This window comes from Rhinatrema bivittatum, chromosome 2, assembly GCF_901001135.1.
Source record: "Rhinatrema bivittatum chromosome 2, aRhiBiv1.1, whole genome shotgun sequence".
Lineage (NCBI taxonomy): Eukaryota > Metazoa > Chordata > Amphibia > Gymnophiona > Rhinatrematidae > Rhinatrema > Rhinatrema bivittatum.
The window spans coordinates 493459090-493481768 of record NC_042616.1 but is presented as its reverse complement, the minus strand read 5'-3'; the positions used below and the strand labels follow the sequence as shown (position 1 = coordinate 493481768).

General features: G+C 44.5%; 1 protein-coding gene across 1 annotated transcript in view; it reads right to left on the bottom strand.

Moving 5' to 3' along the window:
* The window catches only part of RREB1 (ras responsive element binding protein 1), a 267242-nt gene that overhangs the window by 46055 nt on the left and 198508 nt on the right, over positions 1 to 22679 (bottom strand). The window contains 3 exon segments of the mRNA XM_029590608.1: positions 14927 to 15066; positions 15957 to 16036; positions 16039 to 16094. Of these exon segments, the coding sequence (XP_029446468.1) occupies positions 14927 to 15066; positions 15957 to 16036; positions 16039 to 16094 (276 nt within the window).

The window sequence follows — 22679 nt, the reverse complement described above, 5'->3', positions numbered from 1 at the left end:
TTCGTTCTGCACATTCTTTGATAGGCACAGGCCCCTAGACAGTTATCTAAAGCTCATTCACAGGCATAAACCCCGGTTGAATGCACATAAATGCTTTTGGAAGTTAAGCCCAATGAGGACAAGTGCAAAGTAATACATGTAGGGAAAACTAATCCCCACTGTAAGTACACGATGCCGGGTACCGTGTTAGGAGTCATCACTCGGGAAAAGGATCTTGGAGTCCTCGTGGACAATACGTTGAAATTATGAGCTCAGCATGCAGCCCTCAAAAAAGCAAATAGAATGTTAGGAATAATTCTGAAGGAAATGAAGTATTAAACTGAGAATATCAGAATATCTCTGATGTGATCTCATTTGAGTATCGTGTGCAGTTCTGGTCCCCTCAACAATGCTAGGCTCGGACAGGTCTTATTTATTTATTTTTGAACATTTACAAGCCCCCTAGATCCAAAGCTCTCAGCGTCTATCTGAAGCCTGAACACCATGAAGCAGCAAACAGCAGACTTCTGCTGAAGCTTCGATGCAGGCATCTGCATGAGGGGAAACAGGAGTGGCCTGGTGGCTACATCCAAGAGCTGAGAACTGGGAAACCAGGATTTCAAATCCCATTTCCCTCACTGATGGTCACTGTGACCTTAGGCAAGACACTTATCTCTCACTGTAAGATCTTTGGGGAAGGGATTTATCATGCCAGAAATCTAAAAATGTTGTAAGCCACTTTGAGCATCATTTGGAAAGGCAAGTTACAAAAAAAAAATAATAATAATAATAATAAATCTTACAGCTTGGAAGAGTTCCAACACATTAAATTAACAGCACAGGCTAGGTATCTGAAAAGAGGTTCAAACCAGTTTTTAAAGTAGCTCATCCCTGCTGTGTAAAACTCACTTAAATATGAATTGAGCAGTACATGCTATGGTATGAGTTACTCTGTGTACTCTGGCATACATTGTCTTGCTTTGACAGGAGATGCAGTTGTCCATTATTTACTATACTTCCCAGTTAAAAGATACATTATGGTTCAAATAAATGGCAAATAAAACGGAGGAGGTCGTAATGCCTCTGTATTGCTCAATGGTGAGACCGCATCTTGAAATCTGTGTGCAATCCTGATCACCATATCTCAAAAAGGATATTGTTGCACTGGAGAAAGTGCAGAGAAAGGTGACCAAAATGATAAAAGAAATGGAACGGCTCCCCTATGAGGAAAGGCTAAAGAGGTTAGGGCTGTTTAGCTTGGAGAAGAGACGGCTGAGTGGGGATGTGATAGAGGTGTATAAAATTATAGAAGGACTTGAATGGGTAAATGTGAAACAGTTATTTACTCTTTCGGATAATACAAGGACTAGGGGGCATGCTATAAAGTTAGCAAATAGCACATTTAAAACAAATCGAAGAAAATGCTTTTTCACTCAATGCACAATTAAGCTCTAGAATTCATTGCCAGAGGATGTGGTTAAGGAAATTAGTGTAGCTGGGTTTAAAAAAGGTTTGGATCCTTACTAAAGGAGCTACACGTTTCATATATCCTGATTTTTATTATCTTGGTTACTATCTTATGTTGTACAGGCTCATTGTTCATGCCTTATATTTGTTTATTCCACTTTTGTAAAACCAATAAAATGCAAATTGGAAAAAAAAAAAAAAGCTTTGGATAAGTTCCTGAGGAGATGTCCACTGCTTGTTGCCAGCATTAGTAGCATGGGATCTAATGTTTGGATATTTGCCAGGTCCTTGTGACTTGGATTGGCCACTGTTGGAAACAGGATGCTGGGCTTGATGGACCCTTGGTCTGACCCAATATGGCATATTTTATGTTCTCAAGGGGTAATTTTCAAAAGCATATATGTGCATAAAACACAGCTTTCTGGGCATGAATAAGTTTTCTGAACCCTGCACTGGAGGTGGTATGCATAAAGGTAATGTGTAGAAACAATTTTATGTGTACTGTTAAGTGAATTACAAAGAGGTGTTCCCGGGGAGAGGAGCAGGAAAATCATTTAAACATGCACTTTCAATCTGCAATGTCTCTGTAAATATGCGTGCACATGCCATCCTAAAGTCCACGCGGTCCCGCTGATTTTCAAAGCAAACTTAATTCGTGTAAGGCCACTTTGAAAACTAGGGAGGTTATAAAACTGGGCTCTAAATACGTTTGCAGTCTCCCAAAATCTTCCAGTATCAGTTGGTTAGGTTGGGATTTTTGTTTTTTTTTTACTACTCTGTTTTAACCTGGGGACTTTGTTAATTTTTACACCTACCTTCTCCCTCTAGATCAGATGTGCCACCTACAGTCCTTTGTAGGGATATGAATCGTTTTTGAACGATTAAAATTATCGTCCGATAATTTTAAAATCGTTCTAAACTGTTAGAGTACACGATACAATACAAATGCCCACGATTTATCGTCAGGAGCATTTATATTGTATCGTTAAATAGGGCACGGGAATTATTTGGGGGAGGGTGGGAAAACCGGCACACCAACACAACCTCTAAACCCACCCCGACCTTTTAAAACAAATTCCTTACACTCCCCCACCCTCCCGAACCCCCCCAAAATGTTAAATTACCTGGTGGTCCAGTGGGGGGGGTGGTCCCTGGCGCGATCTCCCGCTCTTATTTATTTTATTTATTTATTTAAAAACTTTTTTATACCGGCATTCGTAGGACACATCATGTCGGTTTACAAAAAACTGAGAAGGAAAGGAAATTACAAAGAACAGGGTAGGGGGTAACTGGGTGAATATACAAGTATAAGAGAGTAAAGTTAAAAGGCAGCGATCGCCTTTGCCCTTAACTTGTCACAGGGAGCGACGGTCGCTCTCTGTGACAAGGTAAGTGCAAAGGCGATCGGCGCCATTTTGAAACCTCCAGCACCGGCACCGGCACGATTGAAGGGATGGCTCCTGGACCCCCCGCTAGACCACCAGATACAAGTAAAAGGTTTTTGGGGGGGGGTCGGGAGGGTGGGAGAAGCAAAGGGGTAATTTGAAAAGGGTCGGGGTGGGTTTTTTTTTTTTCGGGCCATCGGCGCCTTTTTATCAGTGGTAGCCAAAATGGCGCCGATGGCCCGAGAGCGGGAGATCGCGCCGGGGACCCCCCCCCCCCCACTGGACCACCAGGTAATTTAACATTTTTTTTTGGGGGGGGGGGGGGGGTCGGTGGGGTTTTGTTTATCTGCTCAGGCCTCACTAAAATTTAACAATGTGAATTGGAATCGGAACGATTCCAATTCACAATCTCTAACGATCCGATTTTTCCTTCCCACCATCCGAACCTGATCGTTAAGACGATCGGGCACACGATTCACATCTCTAGTCCTTTGCACAAGAGTAATAGACTACAGCGCTCTTCGGTACGCGCTGGGCACACCCTGAAGCTTAGGAACGAGGTGTCGCAGTTGTGTGGCGGCTGGTACTCCCTCTCCTCGGGTGAGTGCAAATGCTCCCTCTGCTAAACCCCCCTAGCAGCTTGAGAAGCAGACGCTGTATCTAGGAGAGAGATACCCAGGCCTTCTGCAGAGGACTAACACCGGGGGCTACCTTCCAGGATCTTAAATTACTTTTTGTTGGCTCTTCTTATCCTTATTATCGCCAGTGGGGCCCACCCACCACTCCGATGGCTGGAGGAGCACCTCTTTCGAGGTGCACCCTCTCGCTGCTGCTCATTGGCCAGCAGGGGGCTGTTTAGTAGCAGCAGCCATTTTCCCCTCCCTCCCCAGGGGGTGGACGGGTGGACACTAAGGGCCTGATTTTAAAAAGCATTTACTCGAGTACATGGCTTTTGAAAATTGCTAAGATAGGATGTTACATTTACACATGTAACCCCTTTGAAAATGAACCCCAATAGTTGCAGAAAAATCATGGGCATGTTGCAGACACATGTAGGAGATGACTTATGGAATTTGTGTACTTTTCGATTGCCTACCAACCCAATCTTCAAACAGAAGCTGGCTGGGTATTTTGTATCGGACTCTCAGGTTGGTTTCAGTAAAGTACCCACATACTTTTGCTGTTAGGTGCCTTGATAAAAACGTACACACCGAGGTCTGCCATGCAGCCCGGTCTTATGAGACCACTGCCAGCTTGTGGAGCGCGTTTCTCCCCCATGCAGCATTGTTCTTAATGCACGCCCGGTTTTTTCCACCTCTCTCTCACTCGCTCCCTTTTACACCTCACCCAAGGACAAGGTACACAGATTCCACCTTGCAAAGGGTGTGAAAGAGGGAAAAGCAGGTAAACTGCTGGAACACCTGGAGGAGGTGCGACAGAGCAGCCGCCTGCCCCTCCCAACACCTGTTCACAAGGCCGGGAGAGCTGAACTGAAGGTGGCATGAGAAGGCTTCATCCACAAACATTCAAGGCGGCCTTTTATCAGCCAAAGACATTTGACTCCAGCAAGTCACTCCCCAAGGCTGCCCAGTTAGCAGCTCTTTGGCACCTCCTCTCCAAGCCGCTCCCCAAGAACAATAGAGGTCATTGTAAATCCGCTCCCTGAGCCACTGCCAGAATTGCTGGCTCTTAAGTTCTGACAAGATTTACAGCCCTCACTTAGGGACCTCGTCAGTCTTCCTCACAGCTCCCGGATGCAACGCGAACAGCTATTTAATCTAGCGCTGTACAACTGCTCACATCCAGGCCGACGCAATACATTGCGCTGGCCGTGGCGCACGGCCCGACTCGCGACTGGACGCGCGTTTTGGATGCGCATCCATAACCCTCCCCGATGCAAAACTGGGGTTAGCACATTCAAAACGCGCGTCCAATCAAGCGCGTAACAGGCCTCATCAATGTAAATTCATTACCTATTTCCCCAATTCAAAAAAAAAAAAAAAAAAAAGTGCGCCCGATGTGCACATTTTAACCCGCAAAAATTAACGCTTGCCCGGAGCAGGCGTTAATTCTTGAGGAGCCCCAAAATTTACAGAAAAGCAGAAAATACTGTCGGCGGACAGGTTAGGAAAAGGACGCTCAAACAACAAGTGTCCATTTTCCTAACCCGTGTGCACAGGTCAGGGAAACTGAGGCTCATAAAACTGGGCGTCCCTTTTCCTATCCCGAATGCTACCTCTCCTGGGCGCTCGCTGCCGAGAAGGCGCTAGGGGCGCACACAATTTTCTCTAGTGCCTCCTTTTTACCGCAGCACCCGACTTAAATATTAAATCGGGCACCCGGGAGAGGTAGAGCATTAAGGGAGCGGGTGCTCAATCATGAACGCCCGCTTAACCCGTGCCGATACTGCATTGGCCTGATTGTGCCACCTGAGAACCCCCCACCACTCCCAGCAGCGCTGGGTTATAGGTCCCTGCAGTCCAGAAAGCCACACCACTCAGGGAGCAATGGTCACCAGGATGCACAGCTTAAAGGTGAAATGGGCACGGGCTTCTCTGGTGCTTTCAGAACGCTGGGCTGCACAGCAGCGGAAAGGAATGAGTTATTCTGCCGAAGAGGTGGCGCACACTCAGGCGCTCTTTCTGTAACGGCTGTGATTAAGGTGAGCAATTTTCAGACTGAAATATTCAAGGGAACTACTGCATCCTCCCCCACGGCCCCCCCCCCCAAATCCTACAGTGGCACGCTCTCTCTCTCTCTCTCTCACCCGCCACTCAAAGGCCTGCGTCCTTCACGCCTTCACGCACAAGAAAGCAAACCCATATTGAGGTCGCATCAAGAAATGAGAACCCTGAGAAGCAAAGTTTAAAAAAAACCAAACAAACAATCCTCAAGCACATGAAAATGTTTGACGTTCTGAGAAGAAGGAGGGGGGGGGGGGAAGGGAAGGGTGGGCGGGGAGATGCGTCGCCAGCTCTTCCTGCACCTGGGCCCCGTCCCAAACAGGATGGTAACGTTCCACAAAGCCAAGCCGGATGATGGCTCAGAATGGGTCCCGTTGCATGCTTTACGGAGAAACTGGCAACTAGACGCCGGACCTGTCCGACAGGTTTTTTTTTAAACTCTCTAAAGATGAAGGCTGGAATGGTTTTAACAGTCTCATTTTAGCATGCAAACTTTTATGGGGTTTTTTTCCGGTTTTCTTAAATGAAAAAAAAAAAAAAGTAAAGAAATCATACCGAAAATCATGACAGATTGCTTTTACAAAGGGAAAATAGCTGCGAATTGTGGAAGACAATGTGAGAGTGACTCCCCGTAAGCTGGATGAATGAAGTTAATTTACTCTCAAAGGGCACTGATCCTGTGCTGGAAGGTCTTCAAACCAACTCGGAACTGGCACCGCCAATCACAACAGCAAACACCGACCGACCCACAAAAATCCCTCAGCCAAGCTTTTCATGTAGCTTCACTAAACATCCATACCAGGACCTGCTGCACTGCAGGCAGGAAGCACCAACGGCAATGCCCTGTAGTTATCCCTCGTCTCTGAGCCAAGGGAACTACGGTACAAAAACAATATGCGAGTCTTATTACATAAATGCAAAAATAAAAAAAGGGGGGAGGACTTCTGCAGCCTTAGGAGATGAAGAAGGCACTCCCCTAAGCCCTTGCATGTGATGGCTGCCTCCAGAACCACGCCGGTGGCAGCAGGGGCCATTTTGGCTAGCACAGCCCAGACCGAGTCAGCGGACGAGTCTGCTGGTATTTTTTTAAATGGTCTTGAAATGGTACGTAGTATTTCTCCTCCATACAAACCCAATACTGCTAGGCACCTGTAGAAAGCATTTCAGCACACTGACATTTTACATCAGTTTTGTTTGAAAGCTCTTTCAAATAGTAACACAGTAGGTGGCAGCAAATAAAGACCAAACGGCCCATCCAGTCCACCCAGTTACAAACATGTATGTCAGAGCTCCATGAGGCTGTACCTTGATGCACCAAGGCCACTTTCTAACCCCACAATACCTATGCTGATATATATATATACAGCTATTCTTTACATTAAAGGTGCTGGAGGTCAGGGCTGGCGTAATCCACTGTGCCCTTGTACAGGGCTGCAGCTCCAAGTGGGCCACACCACACAGCTGAGCCTGCCCATAGCGTCTAAGCAGTGCAGAATCCGGCTTATCCTCTCCACTCCCCCCCCTCGGCACCCCCTCCCCAGCTGTCAGGAGTAGCTCTTAACACAGTGTTAACTTCCAGGGCTGCGAGGGGGCCAGTCTCATGGGTATGAGGCACAAGATCTATGGAATTCATACAGCTTGCATCATGAGGCTGGACCCACACAGCACAGGAAGTTAAGTGCCATTCCTTCTGCCAAGCGGGGAGGAACAGGAGGAGGCTGCAGCGGGGATGGCAGAGCAGACAGGATCAGGGGAACGGGAAAGGGGATGTGTGAGAGCTTTTGGGAGGGGGGGGGGGGCAGGGAAGGAAGAGAATGCAGAAGTCCCTTCTAGGGGTGAGATGGGGTATGGGGGCTGGAAGGGAGATATAGGGTGAGCTTTCCAAGATTGGCAGGGGGATGTCAGAAATGTTTTCTGGGGCTCAATGGGAGGGAATGTGGGGAGAGCATTCTAAGGATTGAGAAGAGTGAAGACTGAAGCTGAGATGAGGGCAGAGAATAAGAGAGGGCACAGGAATTACAGAGAGGGAAACAAAGAGAGAGGACGAGGACCTGAGGGAGAAAAGACTGGGTATGGAGGGCAGGGGCCAAGGAAAACTGGGACTGAAGGAGAAATTACCCTGGATATGGCGGAATGTGAGGGAGAGAGGAATGAGGATGGAGAAAGAGGGAAAGGAGACCAATTACTGGGATGAGGGAGAGGGAGGAAGGACTCATGATGGGGCTGATAGAAACAGGACTCTGGATTTGATGGGTGGGGGGAGGGGAATCCAGGAAGATAATGTGGGGGAAAGAAATGGAAAATGAGGAGAAAAAGGAGGAGGAATTGGGAAAGGCAAGCAGGCAGAAAGAATCTGAAGAGAACAGAAAGAAGCAAGAGGAATATTAAAAATCCAAAAATCCACTTTGAATGGAAAAAAAAAAAAAAAAAGGAGAACTTAGAGAAGAATAAAGGACACCAGAGAGAGAGAACAAAAAAAAGGAACAGAAACAAGAAAGCATTTAAAAGAGGCATGCTGGGGAGATTGGAAACTATTTTATTATTTAACTGAGAATATTAATACTATTAGTTTAAACCAAGGGTGCTCAAACCGGTCCTACGGGCACCCCCCCCCAGCCAGTCAGGTTTTCAGGCTATCCCTATTTGCATAAATCTCATGCATATTCATTAGGGATAGCCTGAAAACCTGACTGGCTGGGGGGGGGGGCACCCCTGGTTTAAAATACCCTGAGCCTAAGTTCAAAGTCTCTGATCTGGACATGTCTCTCACACAGAATTTAAATGTTGACAACAAATGGATTTTGTTGCCTGATTTATTCTCTTGTATTCAGGACATACCCACCAGCCCTGAGGCTTTTGTACTGGGTTTGAAATATTTTGTCGTAACAACATTTAAAGTATGTGCTTTAAGGCATGTTTTGAGACTAGACTGTTATATCACAGGGACAGTCCAGACAACAACCCCTTAAATCCCCAAGTGAACTGCGTGATCATAACTGACACTGCCGTGAACAGATTCGCCTGCCAGAAATCTGGCAACCTTACTCTAACACCAATGCAACTATAAATGGTGTTCAAACGCTCATAAAGTTATTGTTGAGGGAAAAAAAAAAAAGAGAAGCTCATGAAGGGCTCCACTAGAAACTGAGGAGGGTGGGGAGGGGGCAGCACAGTAACTTTGCACAGAGCAGCAAAACAAGAAGCACCAGCTCTGCTGGAGGAGCTGAGTCACAGGCTTACCAGGTCCCCCGACCCCATAGAGTCCTGCAGACTCCAAAGCCCCCCCCCCCCCCAGGCTAGTTCTCACCTTGCCTGACTAGTTTAATCTCTGAGGGATGGGTGCGGCACTGGTTACGGGTCTCAGCTCCAAGGAAGGGGGCTTCTGGGAACAGCGAAGCAAGCGGCAAAAATGCAGGCCAGCCCTGTCCTTTTGTCGGGCCTTCAGAAGCACTGCACGAGCCAGGAAGAAAGTTATTTCCACTGATTTTCCATCTCATCCAAATGAAAGCACAAGAATTAAAAAAAACAAAACAAAAATCCACAAAACATTTTTTCTCCACTAAAATTGGTTTTCCTGTTTTCTCATTTTTAATATGAATTTAAAGGTTAGTTTATTGAATTTGATGAAATGCCTTTATAGGTAATCAAGGCGATGTATAATTCTAACACCACAAATAATAATGCAAAATCTTTCAGAATAAAATAAAATACAAATAATATTCAATGAAAACAGATAAAAATTAATCATATTGAAATAGAACTAATATAAATAGAGCCTATAAAAACTCAATAAATAGCTAAAAATCTAAAATATCAATTAAAAAAACAAAACAAAACAGTAGAGTCTAAAAATCTAACTTAAGTCTTAAAAAACAAAAAAAATACTTTGGATACATTGAAGCATCAGTGCTCAAGTATGTTTCCTCCTGATTCTTTGAGAAACTGGATTGAGATCTATGGATCTCAAAGTAATAAGATTGCTTTTTGGTATAAGGAGATGGGAAAAACTATCACAAACAGCAGCGACCAAAACTGCATCACAATGGTCTAATGAACTAAGCAATGCTGATTCTATCAATGATATAATTAAGTGGTTTAAAGCTCTATATGGAATTTCAGTTGATTTTATATTACAGGAAATGTAATACAAAATATTACATAGAAGTTATTATGCTACTGATAAAGCCTTTTGCATGGTATTACCACTTCTAATTTGTGCATTGAGTGTAAAATAATGACAGGTACCTTGACTCAATTTCATGCTTTGTATTAAGTTGTATGATTTCTGGGATGCAGTGCTATTAGATGTACAAAAAGTAATTAATGTTAAGACACATTGTCAGGGGGAAACCTTATTATTGGTTTCATTTTATTGGATGTCGTCAATATCAAAAGGCTATGTCAAATTTGTGCAAATTGCAAAATTATTAACAGGCCGATACAGTAAAAATCGTGGGAGAGCGGGCGAGCGCCCAGGCCGCTCTCCTGTGAACGCGATTCAGTAAATAAAATTATTCAAATTAGGGCCCGTGGTAAAAATAGGCGCTAGGGACACTAGCGCGTCCCTAGCGCCTCTTTGACAGGAGCGGTGGCTGTCAGCGAGTTTGACAGCCGACGCTCAATTTTGCTGGCATCGGTTCTCAAACCTGCTGACAGCCACGGGTTCGGAAACCGGACGCCGGCCGCTGGCCGATTTTAAATTTTTTTTTTTTTAAATTTTCAATTATTTTTAACTTTTGGGACCTCCGACTTAATATTGCCATGATATTAAGTCGGAGGGTGTACAGAAAAGCAGTTTTAATGCTTTTCTGTACACTTTCCCGGTGCCGAGAGGAATTAACGCCTACCTTTTGGGCAGGCGCTAATTTTTGAAAGTAAAATGTGAGGCTTGGCTGCACATTTTACTTAGTGAATCGCACGGAAATAACTAATAGGGCCATCAACATGCATTTGATGTTGCGGGCGCTATTAGTTTCAGGGAGGGGGGGGGGTTGGACACGCGTTTTCGACGCGCTATTACCCCTTACTGAATAAGGGGTAAAGCTAGCGCGTTGAAAACGTGCATCCAAACGCGGGTTAACACTGCGCTCCACCGGAGCGCACTGTACTGTATCGGCCTGTAAGTAAACTATATATTCTTCAATTCTAGTTGAAAGAAGTTTCACCATCAATCCAGACCTGGTATACGTATAGGTATATTGTAGACTGGAAACTGAAAGAAGGCTTGGAAGCTGTATTCTTAAAGAAGTAGCTTAATAAAGAGTATGTATATGCTTGAAAATGTAAAACACAAATCTTCCTCAGATGCCACAGGAAAAAGATGCAAGTCAGAGTGAATATATCATTCAGCCCGATCCTGGATATTCCTCTCATTCACAACCCACATATTCCTCCTCATACCTGACCCCCACAATGGACAGACCTGGAGCAACTGCTTTAAACTCTGCCCCCACAGTGACTGGTTTTACAGGACACTGAAACAGTAGGCGTTCTGGGGTAGCTTCAGCTGTCTTATGAAGACCTCAAAAGAACCCCTCTCTCTAAACTAGCACAATGCATACCCCCCTTCCCCCTCACTCTCCCCTCCCTTCCCACCATCATTCCCAATAGCACTGCCATCACTTTCTCGGCACTGAACTTCTCCATCAAGACAATGCATGTCACAAAAAAGGAGCAGAGGTTGGTAGGTTCAGGGGCGGATTGGCCTATCGGGGGATCGGGCATCCCCCGGTGGGCCGATCGCTCCAGTCACGTGGTCTGCCGTGCGTGGCCGTGACAGAGCCGCGCTCGGCAGACCACATGATGTGTCCTGGGCCGGCTTGGGCGGCGAATACCCGGGCCGGTCCGACATCGTGAATCCGCCGCTGGGTAGGTTTCATACACAGTGCACATGAGGAGTAGCTCGAAGCCTGTGCATATCACAGTATCACATGAGGCCCTTCCGTAGCACAGGAAAGACCCAAGTTTTCTGACAAGAGAGGCAGCTGCAACTTATATGCATGCGGTTCCAGTCCAGCAACAAAAAAAAAAGACTACCTCCTCCTCCACTAACCAGCTTTACTTTCAATCCTACTCCTTTCTCTAACCTTCAGGGTGGACGCTCTCCCCTCCGCCACCTTCAGGCAGCAGTACTAGCTAGGTTCTTCAAAATACCCAGCTGCCTATTTCTTTGATCTATTACCTCCCTCTGGTCTTATTTCCAGGTCTCCTTTCTTGGGGGAGTGGGGGTGGTCATTGCATTTTATGAGGTGTTTGCAAATACAGGTTCTTGCTTTCTTGTACCAGCGGTTTCCATACCGTTTCATGATTCACCAGATAAAAGAACATCCAAGTTCATTTTCCATAGCTGGGGTGCTATGGGTGGAAAATCATTTACATACTGCTGCCTCGCTGAGCACCTTTAGGGGGCAATAATCAGAAGATTTTAAGTGGCTAAACATGTGCAAATTATTCCCTCCCCCCCCCCCCCCCCCATTTACTGCGGGTAAAAGCAAGCATGCCGTTTAACCGGTGGGAAAGAGTGAGCGGAACTGGATCAAGAGGAGGGAAAGCAGGCAAGGATTACATTTTCAAATCTCTGTGCGCACTTTCAAGAGTGTACTTTGCGGCTTCTTTAATGCAGAGCAAATTACGCGGGTACTCTAACTGCAGTGTGCACAACCGGTCCTCAGAGAGAAACTCCAAGGGAGGGTTTCCCTTTGAAAATGAGTGCTGTCGTCCCATGCAGGAACGTCAGCAGGGTTGGACAAGACGAGCACTTGCCTCGGGCGTCAGAATTAAGGGGGGGGGGGGGGCTGCTAGTGCGCCGCTATCATCATAGCAATGGAAATTGCTGCATCTGTGTAGTCATGTCATCAGACGGGGATATGTTAGCCCTCCAGCTGGCTAACATATCAGAAGGAGGACCCCCCTTCTTCCTCGACTGCTCCAGCCTTTCATTTAAGCCTAGTGATGGTTCTGGGGACTACAAACCCACAGGGAGTTTCAAAATTGCCCTGCATGGGGCTTATGTTAGTTTTTTTCTGCCATGGATCCGCTTCGAGACCTAGACACTCACGTGTAGGCCATGAGACCTGCAAAGGGTTGTGATGGGGGCCCTGTTCCGTACCATGTCCCCCTCTACCCCAATTCACTTACATTCATAATGGTGGCTAAGTACGAGGGACTTTAAAAAAGAGAAAAAAAAAAATACTGAAAACATTTAACATTTTCTCCAAAGTAAGAACAACCAGGGGCCCCCCTCCGTGAAGATTCGGGCTGCTTTCAGAGCCAACAGAATCATTTAAAGATCCTTTATTTTCTTTCGGCTAGCGCCATCATTTCCAGGTCTGAAACCATTTCACAGTGGCAAGCTATATTTAGAAATCTGGGATGCAGCAGAGCAACAGGCCTGCTGTGTACATTCCAGGCTCCAGCCTGGACCAACATGCAGACAAAATCTCCCGGGCTCCATTACAAGCCTGGGGCATCCATCCCACACTGAGGTTTCAGCTTTTGAGGCATGCTACAATTTTAACTCTGGCTCGACAGTGTCAGGACTGCATGTAACCCAGCTCGGGCTGATCATTGGCAGGGAACCATACAGGCGTTTGCTAAATAAAGAGCCAGCTTTGTTGTCTTTTTTTTCTCATACACTAGGGAACACTTTAAAAAGAATAAAAAAAAAACTAAACAGGACTTTAAAAGCAGCAGAACTGGCAAAACAAAACAAAAAAATCATGCACTTTTCAGATGAATCATTTAGTAGGTGAAATCAATCAGATCTCTTTTTTTATCTCCTACATTTTTTTATTTTTTTTTTTGGTTTCCGAGGAAATAGTAAACTTCTGAGATTTCAGCAAACCCTTCTACCGTTAGGAATGTAAATATCCTCGTCGGAACCTCATGCAGGGGTCGCTCTGATGCAAAATGTGAGAACAGCATACCCAGCTGAGGACTGGGCACAGGCACGGTTTTTCAGAAAAGGAGATTGTGACCTTAATAAAAAGGCACACGACTTTTATGCCAATAAAAAACTCTAAAAACATAAGAAACCATCTCCAACCCTTGCCCCAGCACACCACAAAAAAAAAGAAAAAAAAAAAAAGGATGCAACAGAATACAAAACCCCCCAGAAAATCACTTTTTTTTTTTTTTTTTTAACAATAAGCATAGTACTGCTGCTTCTCCCCTTTGTCCACGTGCCCCAGGAACTCTTGCTAGGACAATACCAGACTCCTTTGCTGGCAAAGGGCTGTGGAATGAAAAATCTCAGAGACTGAGCCCCTAAGTGCCGCTCTACAGCCAGTGGGTATTGGCCCTGCGGAAGCAGGGCCCCCTCCCCCTCCCTCTCCAGCCCCATTCTCAGCCCCGCCCCCCATCCTCCCACCCCCGAGCACATCCCTTCTGTGCCACGCCTGAGCTCTGCAAGATATGGGGCATGAAAATAAGAAACAGTGGTGGCAATAGCTTCCTTCAGCTCAGGCCATCCCCATTGCCTAACTCCGCTAGTAATGACGCTGGTATTGCAAGAATCCATCATGTTTCTGGGTCAGTTCTTACAAACCCCATTTAGTTCAGGGATAATTCGCAGTCCACCTCACAGAGCCTCTGCCTTCACATAAACAGACAAAAAGCACAGAAATTCTGAGAACCATGAATCGGACGAAACGAAAACAGACGAGTACCAGAACGTTATTTGCTTCCTTATGGATTGGACGCGCTAGCTTTACCCCTTATTCAGTAAGGGGTAATAGCGTGTCCGAAACGCGTCCGTTTTTTGACCCGCGAGCCACGTTTTACTTTCTGTATCGTGCGGGAATACCTAATAGGGCCATCAACATGCATTTGCATGTTGCGGGCGCTATTAGATTCGGGGGGGGGGGGGTTTGGATGCGAGTTTTTGACGCGCTAGCTTTACCCCTTATTCAGTAAGGGGTAATAGCGTGTCCAAAACGCGCGTCCAACCCCCCCCCCCCCTTCGCACATGGTGGAAAATCCATGGGCCATGTGCTCATGCGCGCCGGATTTTATCATTCGGGCACATATGTGTGGGCGGCGCGCACAAGGGGGGAGATTTTTGCAAATTACGTGCGGCGACGCTCCCCAGTTCCCTCCCAGTCCGCTCCAATTAAGGAGCGGACTGGGAGGGAAGTTCCCTATACCCTACCTAATCTCCCTCCCCTTTTCCCCTCTCCTCTCCTCCCCACCCCCTAAACCCTACCTTTTTTCTTTTTTTCTTCTTTTTTTGCAACTTAATTCAGCTCCCGACTCCCGCACACTTCACTCCACATTCCTCCTGAAAGTGTACTCACGACTTTTACAACCTGTGTCTCTAGCATGAAAAGGCAGCAAATCCTTTTTGTGATAAAACGTTCAGACCGCAGTTGTTATCATCAGAGTTTACTCATAGAAAAAATACATTGTTCTTACCTTAGTGTGGTTTCAGGATGGGTCTCCATGTGGCTCTCCAGCTCGAACTTGCATACAAATGCCTTAAAGCACACTGGACAGTGGAAGATGTCTTCCATAGTCTTCTTGACTGGTTCATTGGGCTGACTTTCTTCAACCACCTTTAAGAACAGGTACAATATGCATAAGATCCCAATAATTATGGGTACAAAGAACAGAGGCACCTTTCAAAGTAGTCTAAACTCACTAACATCTACTGAACTCTACCCTAAAGCCCAGGGAACACAAACACGGTCAAACTTATTAACAGGCCGAAGTTGCAGGTGTGGGGAGAGGAGATGGGACTTGAGAACAGCATAATGTTCAGAGCTGCTGAGACTCTGACCCGTCCTTTTCCACTTTCGGCTTGATTTTACTAAGGCATTTTTCCCCCATTAATCATCGGAGGGGAAACTCACACCCTTTGTAAAAGCTATGGTTCTCAGCCTGCTTTCTTCAGCCAGATGCAGAGAACCAACACTTTAGACAGTAGCCAGCATGAAACTTAGAAATGTTATGCTTGTACAATACCACACTGCAGAAGATCGGTGAACAGTGCCTCTCTCAATAGTGTTTTCATGCAAAAGAACCCAAAGGCAACATGCCCGTTTCCAGAAATGAGATAAGTCTCAGGTTTTTGTCCCTCGGGCCAACACAGGCTGGAGGGAGCCTCATCTATCGCGGGTGACATTTTGAGTGCACACACACATTGGGTCCTGGAGGGAACAGCAGTTTGAGGGTCCCTCTTATCATGGGGCTGTTTCTGCAATGGCTGGGTTATAGAGGGTGAGCAGGCCCTACTCCGGAGAAAAACCAAATTCTGGCAGCCGCAAAATTTCAGTAGGCCCAGAGTGCCTCAGCTTTAATCCACCCTCATTACAGACAACAGTGAACAAGGAGAGAATTGGGCTTGTTCCAAGTAGGCTAGAAGCCCAAGCGTGAAGCAATGAAGAAAACAAAACAAAACAAACTGAATAAGTCATATTTTGCTATGTGCTTTCAACATGCAGACCTTTTTAGCAGGTGAGGGCTCCTCTCCCTCGGCTTCATGGCTCAGCTTCCTCTTGGATGACAACCGTCGGCGTTTGAAAGCGATGGGGGGCTCGTGCTCACGGCACCGCTGGGATCCTTCTCATGAATCTTCATGTGCCTAAAGGAAAAAGGGTATAATACAGCCTTAACTCACTCCCCATGAGCTTCACTTCAAGATTATTCCAAATCATATTTAAAGCTCTCCTAGCAAATTAATTTTTCTTTTTCATGGTATGTAGGCAGCAATCCTCTGTTTTTGATTTTATTTCTTTCCAACTGTCAACTTATTCCTGAGAAGATATTTGTGTTTTATGTTTTGTTTTGTTTTTTTTTAAAGCTCCTACTGCTTACCCCCAAGCAAGCATCATGAATTTAAGCAAACCTTGGGAATGCTATACCAAAGAAGCAATAGACAGTATACTGCTGTTAATTCTAAATGCAGATGCACCCTCAGCTTTTATAATTCACTTTAGAAGCCGGTTGCAAAATTATTTTTACTGCTGCAAACAGCCAAGACTTCAGACACCCTATGTATCAAATGGATGTTTTCACTGCTTACATTTATGAGTCTACTATTCAAACTACAAGGTGGTTTCCATCAAATGACACATATGGACTGCCAGGGAGGTCAGTAGTGGAATATGCCAGCCCTCCAGGGAAAGGAGTACATTACTTGAAGCCACAGGGCAGATATTATCGCGACACAAATCCCTTTTTCAAGGTACCAAAATGTTTCCCAGAACTACTTCAACCTTTGCCACAGAGAGACTATAGGAAAAGCTGATGCAGCTCAGATGGATTTAAATAAGGAGCACACAGATATGGATGACTCCAAACTGCCTGTACCATCGGCTAAAAATAAATACAAATCACTTTGAAATACCTGCGTGTAGATGCTAGAAAAAAGTCTGAAAAATAAGTCTGGAGAGTTAGTATGTGTGTGGCACTAAATGAGGAGCTGCAGTGGGGCACCTGGGGTTCTCTACCCACCACTGGCATTCACTATTTATTTTATTTATTTAAAAAAAACTTATATACCACATGTTCTCAACAAGGGTTGTACAAGGTGGATTACAACTGTAACATAAAACATCTAATCACATTAAAACATCATGCACTGAAAATGCATTATCAAACAGTACTTAAAAAAAAAAAACCTTTAATAAATCTTGTCCTGACACATTGCTGCTTCAAAATCCACAGCCATTAGCTCCCGGATATACTTCCCTAAACAAATATGTTTTAAGCTCGTTACGGAACCTCATCAAATCCTTTTCCAACATTAGCTAAGCTGAAAGATCATTCAAGAGCTTTGGTCCAGCAACTGAAAAGGTTTGCGATCTAATACAATATAGTCAGTACATTTTTACCAACCAGCATCTCTTAATCTTTAGATCTTAAAGCCCGAACTGGAATGTAAGGGACTAAGAGATAATGTAAGTAATCTGGTCCAGATTCTCAAAGCATCTTAAATAAAAGAAAAATAAATTTGAACTTTGTCACAATAGAAACTGGTAACCGGTGCAACTTCATCAAAACAGGGGTGATCTGCTCCTTTTTACTGAAACCAAAAATCAGCCTTGCAGCAGCATTTTGAACTATCTGCAATACCCGTAGATTTTTCTTGGGAAGTCCCAAATAAACAGCATTACAGGAGTTTATAGTCAACAGGACCAATCCTTGCAATTGTGGAGATTGTGTTTATTCCCTCTTGGCTCATTTCCAAAATGAGGTCGACTCCGTTTTAGACAATGCCGCTATCTTTATTTTTAAAGCAATATTTCAAATAATATTACAAGGAGAAGGCCATACTTTGCATAAGCTCTCAGTAAGCGTTCTGAAATCTATTACATCCAGCAATACTACTGTTTCTTTGCAAATGAGTCAGCATGACAGGTTTGATTATGCAAATGTACCCTGCCTTCTTTGTAACAAAGAGAAAGGGAAAGCAGAGTTGCTTTCCTGTAACAGGTGTTCTCAGAGGGCAGCAAGATGTCAATCCTCACACATGGGTGACATCATTGGATGGAGGCCAGCCTAGAACTTTTTTATCTCAAAGATTCTAGACTTTCAGAATGCTCTACTGAGCATGTGCAGCTGACCCTCAGTCCATGATATAGCTAATACATGGGGAAACGAACTCCCAGGGTTTCATGAGGGCTGACATCCTGCTCAATGGCAGATCCAACCCTTGACATGGTTCTGATGTCGATGCATCAGACCATCAGTGCACTAGCACAGACCTGCATGGGCAACCGATACTGGGCATAGCACCAATGGTGCAGCAGCAATGATGCTTGCCCAGGCTCCTGCTCACTGTAGGAACATAAGAAATTGCCATGCACTGTCTCTCACAGGGAGACTACACTGTCATCACTGGCAAGCAGGAGGGGAGGCTGCGTCGTCCAGGGCTTCTGCCATGGTGACTAGTTCCATAGAATGAGGGGAAGATGAGCTCTCTCCCCTCCCCCCTACAGGTAAGGAGCAGTCCTCGATCCCTTCACTGTGCGAGCCTTCATCAATACCAATCGATTGGTGAAAAGACATGGAGCTCCTGCCTGGGTAGAACTCAGGCGAGTCCCAGGCTCAGCAGTCTACACAGATCATGCACGGAGTGCATTCTGTCAATCCTGCCAGCACCAGAGAAAGGCACAAAAAACAGATAGATCAAGGAGAAGACAATAAAACTAAACTGCAGGTACAGTATTTATTACAGAAAAGAATTAGACTCTGTCAGGCTGCACAGTGACTAAGGACCGCCATGCGACTGGCAGAAAGGAACAGAAAAATGAAATAAAAAATAAAAATACAGTAAGGTAAAAGAAACAGAAGGCTCTGTTAGAAAAACAGCTGCAGCTCCAGAAAAATTCACAACAAAGAGAGAGAAAAGCTGAATACCATGACCACACGGCTCCATAGAAAAATGAGAGACTGAGGGTCTCTGCCTGGAGGGCAGGGTGATAACTAGAGCTACACAAGCTCAATAGGGCTTGTTAGAAAGCTCTAGAATTTTTTAGATCAAACTTCCGGGCTGGGCTTCATCCAATGATGTCACCCATGTTTGAGGACTGCCATCCTGCTTGTCCTTGGAGAAAGAGTTAGACCAGAACATACCTCCACAATGTGCTTCAACAAAACCACTTCACCTATACAGGTGGTTTGGGGCAGGAGGAAACATCACCCACCAAAAACAACTCATTCTAGATACCTTTGTCCTATCACTCTGCAAATCTCAAACTCTGTCCAATCTAAAATACCAAACTGATTCCCTCTCCTACTTGGTTTACTCAATGCTTGCTCAGTTATCGGCAGTGCACATTACATCCTAGATCTAATTGAAGACTTCAAGCTTCATATCCTTTGCCTCATAGAGACCTGGATAGGTGAAGGTAACAGTGACGACTAAGTCCATCAGGATACTAAATATATCACACATCCTGATTCAAGGGTCGTGGTGTTCAGTTGCTATCATCTTGCATCATTCCATGGCCCTTGACCTGGTTGCAACCAAACAAATTGAAAAATCTGACTGCCTCATTAATCAAGGTGATATGGGACCTAAACTGGCCCTAATTTACCACCCAACAAATAACCAAACTGACTTCTTTCTCAAATTTTCCAAACTTATTTGTTACCTTGCAACTACTGGCCCAAGAAAATTTCAACTACCATACTGAGGTCCCCTCCCAAAGGCAGGAGGAAAATCTTGCAATGCAATGCAAAGTTCAAAGTTCAATGCAGTATGGAAAATCTTGGCCTAAATTAACTATTTATTTAGATTTTTATATTGCACTTTTTGGCACTTCAAAGCAGATTACACTCAGGTACTTCCCTATCCCCAGGGGGCTTACAATCTAAGGGCCTGATTCATCAAGGTATTTTCACATAGACACAGAATGGGAGAAAAGCCTTAGTGAATCAGGCAGTAAGTTTGTACCTGAGGCAAAAGAGGGTAAAGTGACTTCCCAAGGAGTGGCAGTGGGACTTGAAGCTTGGTTTCCCTGGTTTGTAGCCTGCTGCTCTATCCACTAGGCTACTCTTCCACTCTAATCAAGGTTCCCACCCATAAGGGTAGTCATGCTCTGGATCCAATATTAAATTCCTCTAGCACTGTGTATTGATCCCAGTTCAATTCAAATCAGCCTTGTCTCATGGCCAGATCACTACCTGGTGTGTACTACATTCCCAATATCACACCAAATTCAGCTAACACCTGCATCCAAATATCCTACCAGAAATTTCTACTCTATCACAAATGACAATCTAACTGAACTCATCATTTCAGCTACCACTATCGCTTTTCAAGCAGTGGAATTCCTAGAACAATAATGGAACAACAAATTCACGAGAAGCATAACCAGCTCCCACTAGACCCCCCCCCCGCCAAAGAACTCCCTTGGTTCCATGAAGACCTTCTTCTACTCAAGCAACAGTCCTGTTAACTTGAACAAAAATGTCAAAAGAAAAAAAATGAAACCAAACTATGCATCCAACAAAGAAATATAAAGCAGCCATTCGACAAGGAAAACAAATAAAATACTACATTTCCTAACAGCCAGAGCTAACAAAAGGTTATGGTGGGAATCATTTTCAACTAGTATATAAACTCTATAAGCCTATACCGGAAACGCCTACCACCACTACAGACAGCCCTTCAGCAGTGCACCTGCGGAATTCTTCTCCTTTACTCCAAGTCAAAATGTCTTACCTTCTTCAACCACCCATTTCTCAAAACAACCTCATACCTTCCTCTACCCCAGCCAAATCAGCTCAACTTTCTTCTGTCCATATCCCTGTCCAAATTCAGATCAGTTACCCCTAAAGACATTTTAAAAATCCTTCAGTAGATTAGCCAATCCACCTGCCTATTAGATCCAATACCTCTCAAATACATGTGACTTAAGACATAATTTAGTACCCTAGCTAACCATCAACCCTACATCCCCAACTAAAAAAGGCCTAATCAAATCTATCCTGGAGAAATCAGGCTCTGATCCAAAAACAGCTGGCCACAATCATCCAGTTTCCAGACTGCTCTTTATTTCTAAACTATTGGAAAAAATGATCTACTTCCAATTCTTAGACTTCCAAAGACGGCAACATCCTTTATCCTCACCAATCTGGGTTCAGAAAAAGCCACAGAATAGAATCCATCCTTTAACCATAACTAGAAGTATCCACATGAATGCCAATCAAGGCAGGGAGCAACTCTCTCCTAGTCCTATTACAATACATCTCTCCACTGACTTTGACACTGCCGACCACAACGCTTGTTACAACGCTTATGTGAACTTAGCACTGAGGGCACAGTCCTTAAATGGTATGAATCTTTCCTGGGTAACAGGACCCAGTCCATACAATAGGACAACAAGTCACATTCACCACAGGATTAAGTGTTATCACCAATCCTTTTCAACATTTACATTCATCCAGTCTGGGACCTCATCCAGTCCATCAAAATGGAGTGCCACCTTTTTGCCGATGACATTCAACTCTGCATTAAAACAGGTTCAGACCAAACCTTATCCATTGCAAATCTTAATCATGGTCTTAAAGCAGTAGCCCAATAACTCCTCAAACAAACTCAATACCTTCAAATCAGAACTCCTCTTACAAATCCGACAAGGACACTAGTTACTATCTCTGCCCTCCCTGTCAGGCACTCCTTTACAACCAAAAGATTCAGTACGGAGTCTGGGAGTCCAAGTCGACCATAGCCTTACAATGGAAACCTAAAATGTCAAAGGTGGTAAGGACCTGCTTTATGCATATGTGCCAGATTCACCAACTTAGTAACATTTTTGACAAAATATGGCCACTATGATACATATGTTTATCACCAGTCACTCTATGCTCACAATACAATCTCAAATACTTCTGACGTCTACAAAGTACTGCTCCCAGAATTTTAGTAGGAGCCAAAGCATCTGACCACATAAGCTTTATCTTAAGTCAGTTACACTGGCCCCAGATGAAAACAAGATCCAATTCAAAACTTTCTGCTTTGTCTTCAGGTATGCCAACAATATAGCCCTAGCGTTTGTTCTTTTTATAATTCACTCTTTATTAATTTTATACCTAAAGCAAGAATACATCTTACTCCAAAACAGAAAAAAGATAATGTAACATAAGAAACAAACATACAAATACAATAAGAAATAAATATAAAAGTTACATCACTTTTCTTAAAGGTAAATAGAGAGAGGTCAGAAAAAAAGGGAGGAAAATATAAGTAAACATTCAATAAGAAACAGGCTTAACAGTCTCGGTGAATAAACAAATATGGATTATCTTTAAGGATCTGTTTCCCCAGGAAGAGAACTTACACTCCTGGCATTTATAAAGGATTTCAGTTGTTCCGGCAAAGAAAAGACAAAACATTAATCTTTCCCACGAATAATACACCTACAAGGGTATCCCAAAAGAAATGTATATCCCAAAAGTAAGACTTGAGATCTCATGGTGAGAAAATCCCTCCTTCTGGTTTGAGATGCCCTAAAAAAATCAGGAAATATACGTACAACTTGGCCGTAAAAGGTAAGATAGATATTTTTAAAATATCTTCTCTTCGAGGCAAAGGAGAGAAAGATTGAAGCTGTTACCTGTGATGCGGCCATTCCGGGGGTGAGGAGAGATTCCTGGCCCCGATGGGGCTACAGCAGCGTTTTCGTGATGTCATCAGGGAGGGACCGGTAGGGCCTTT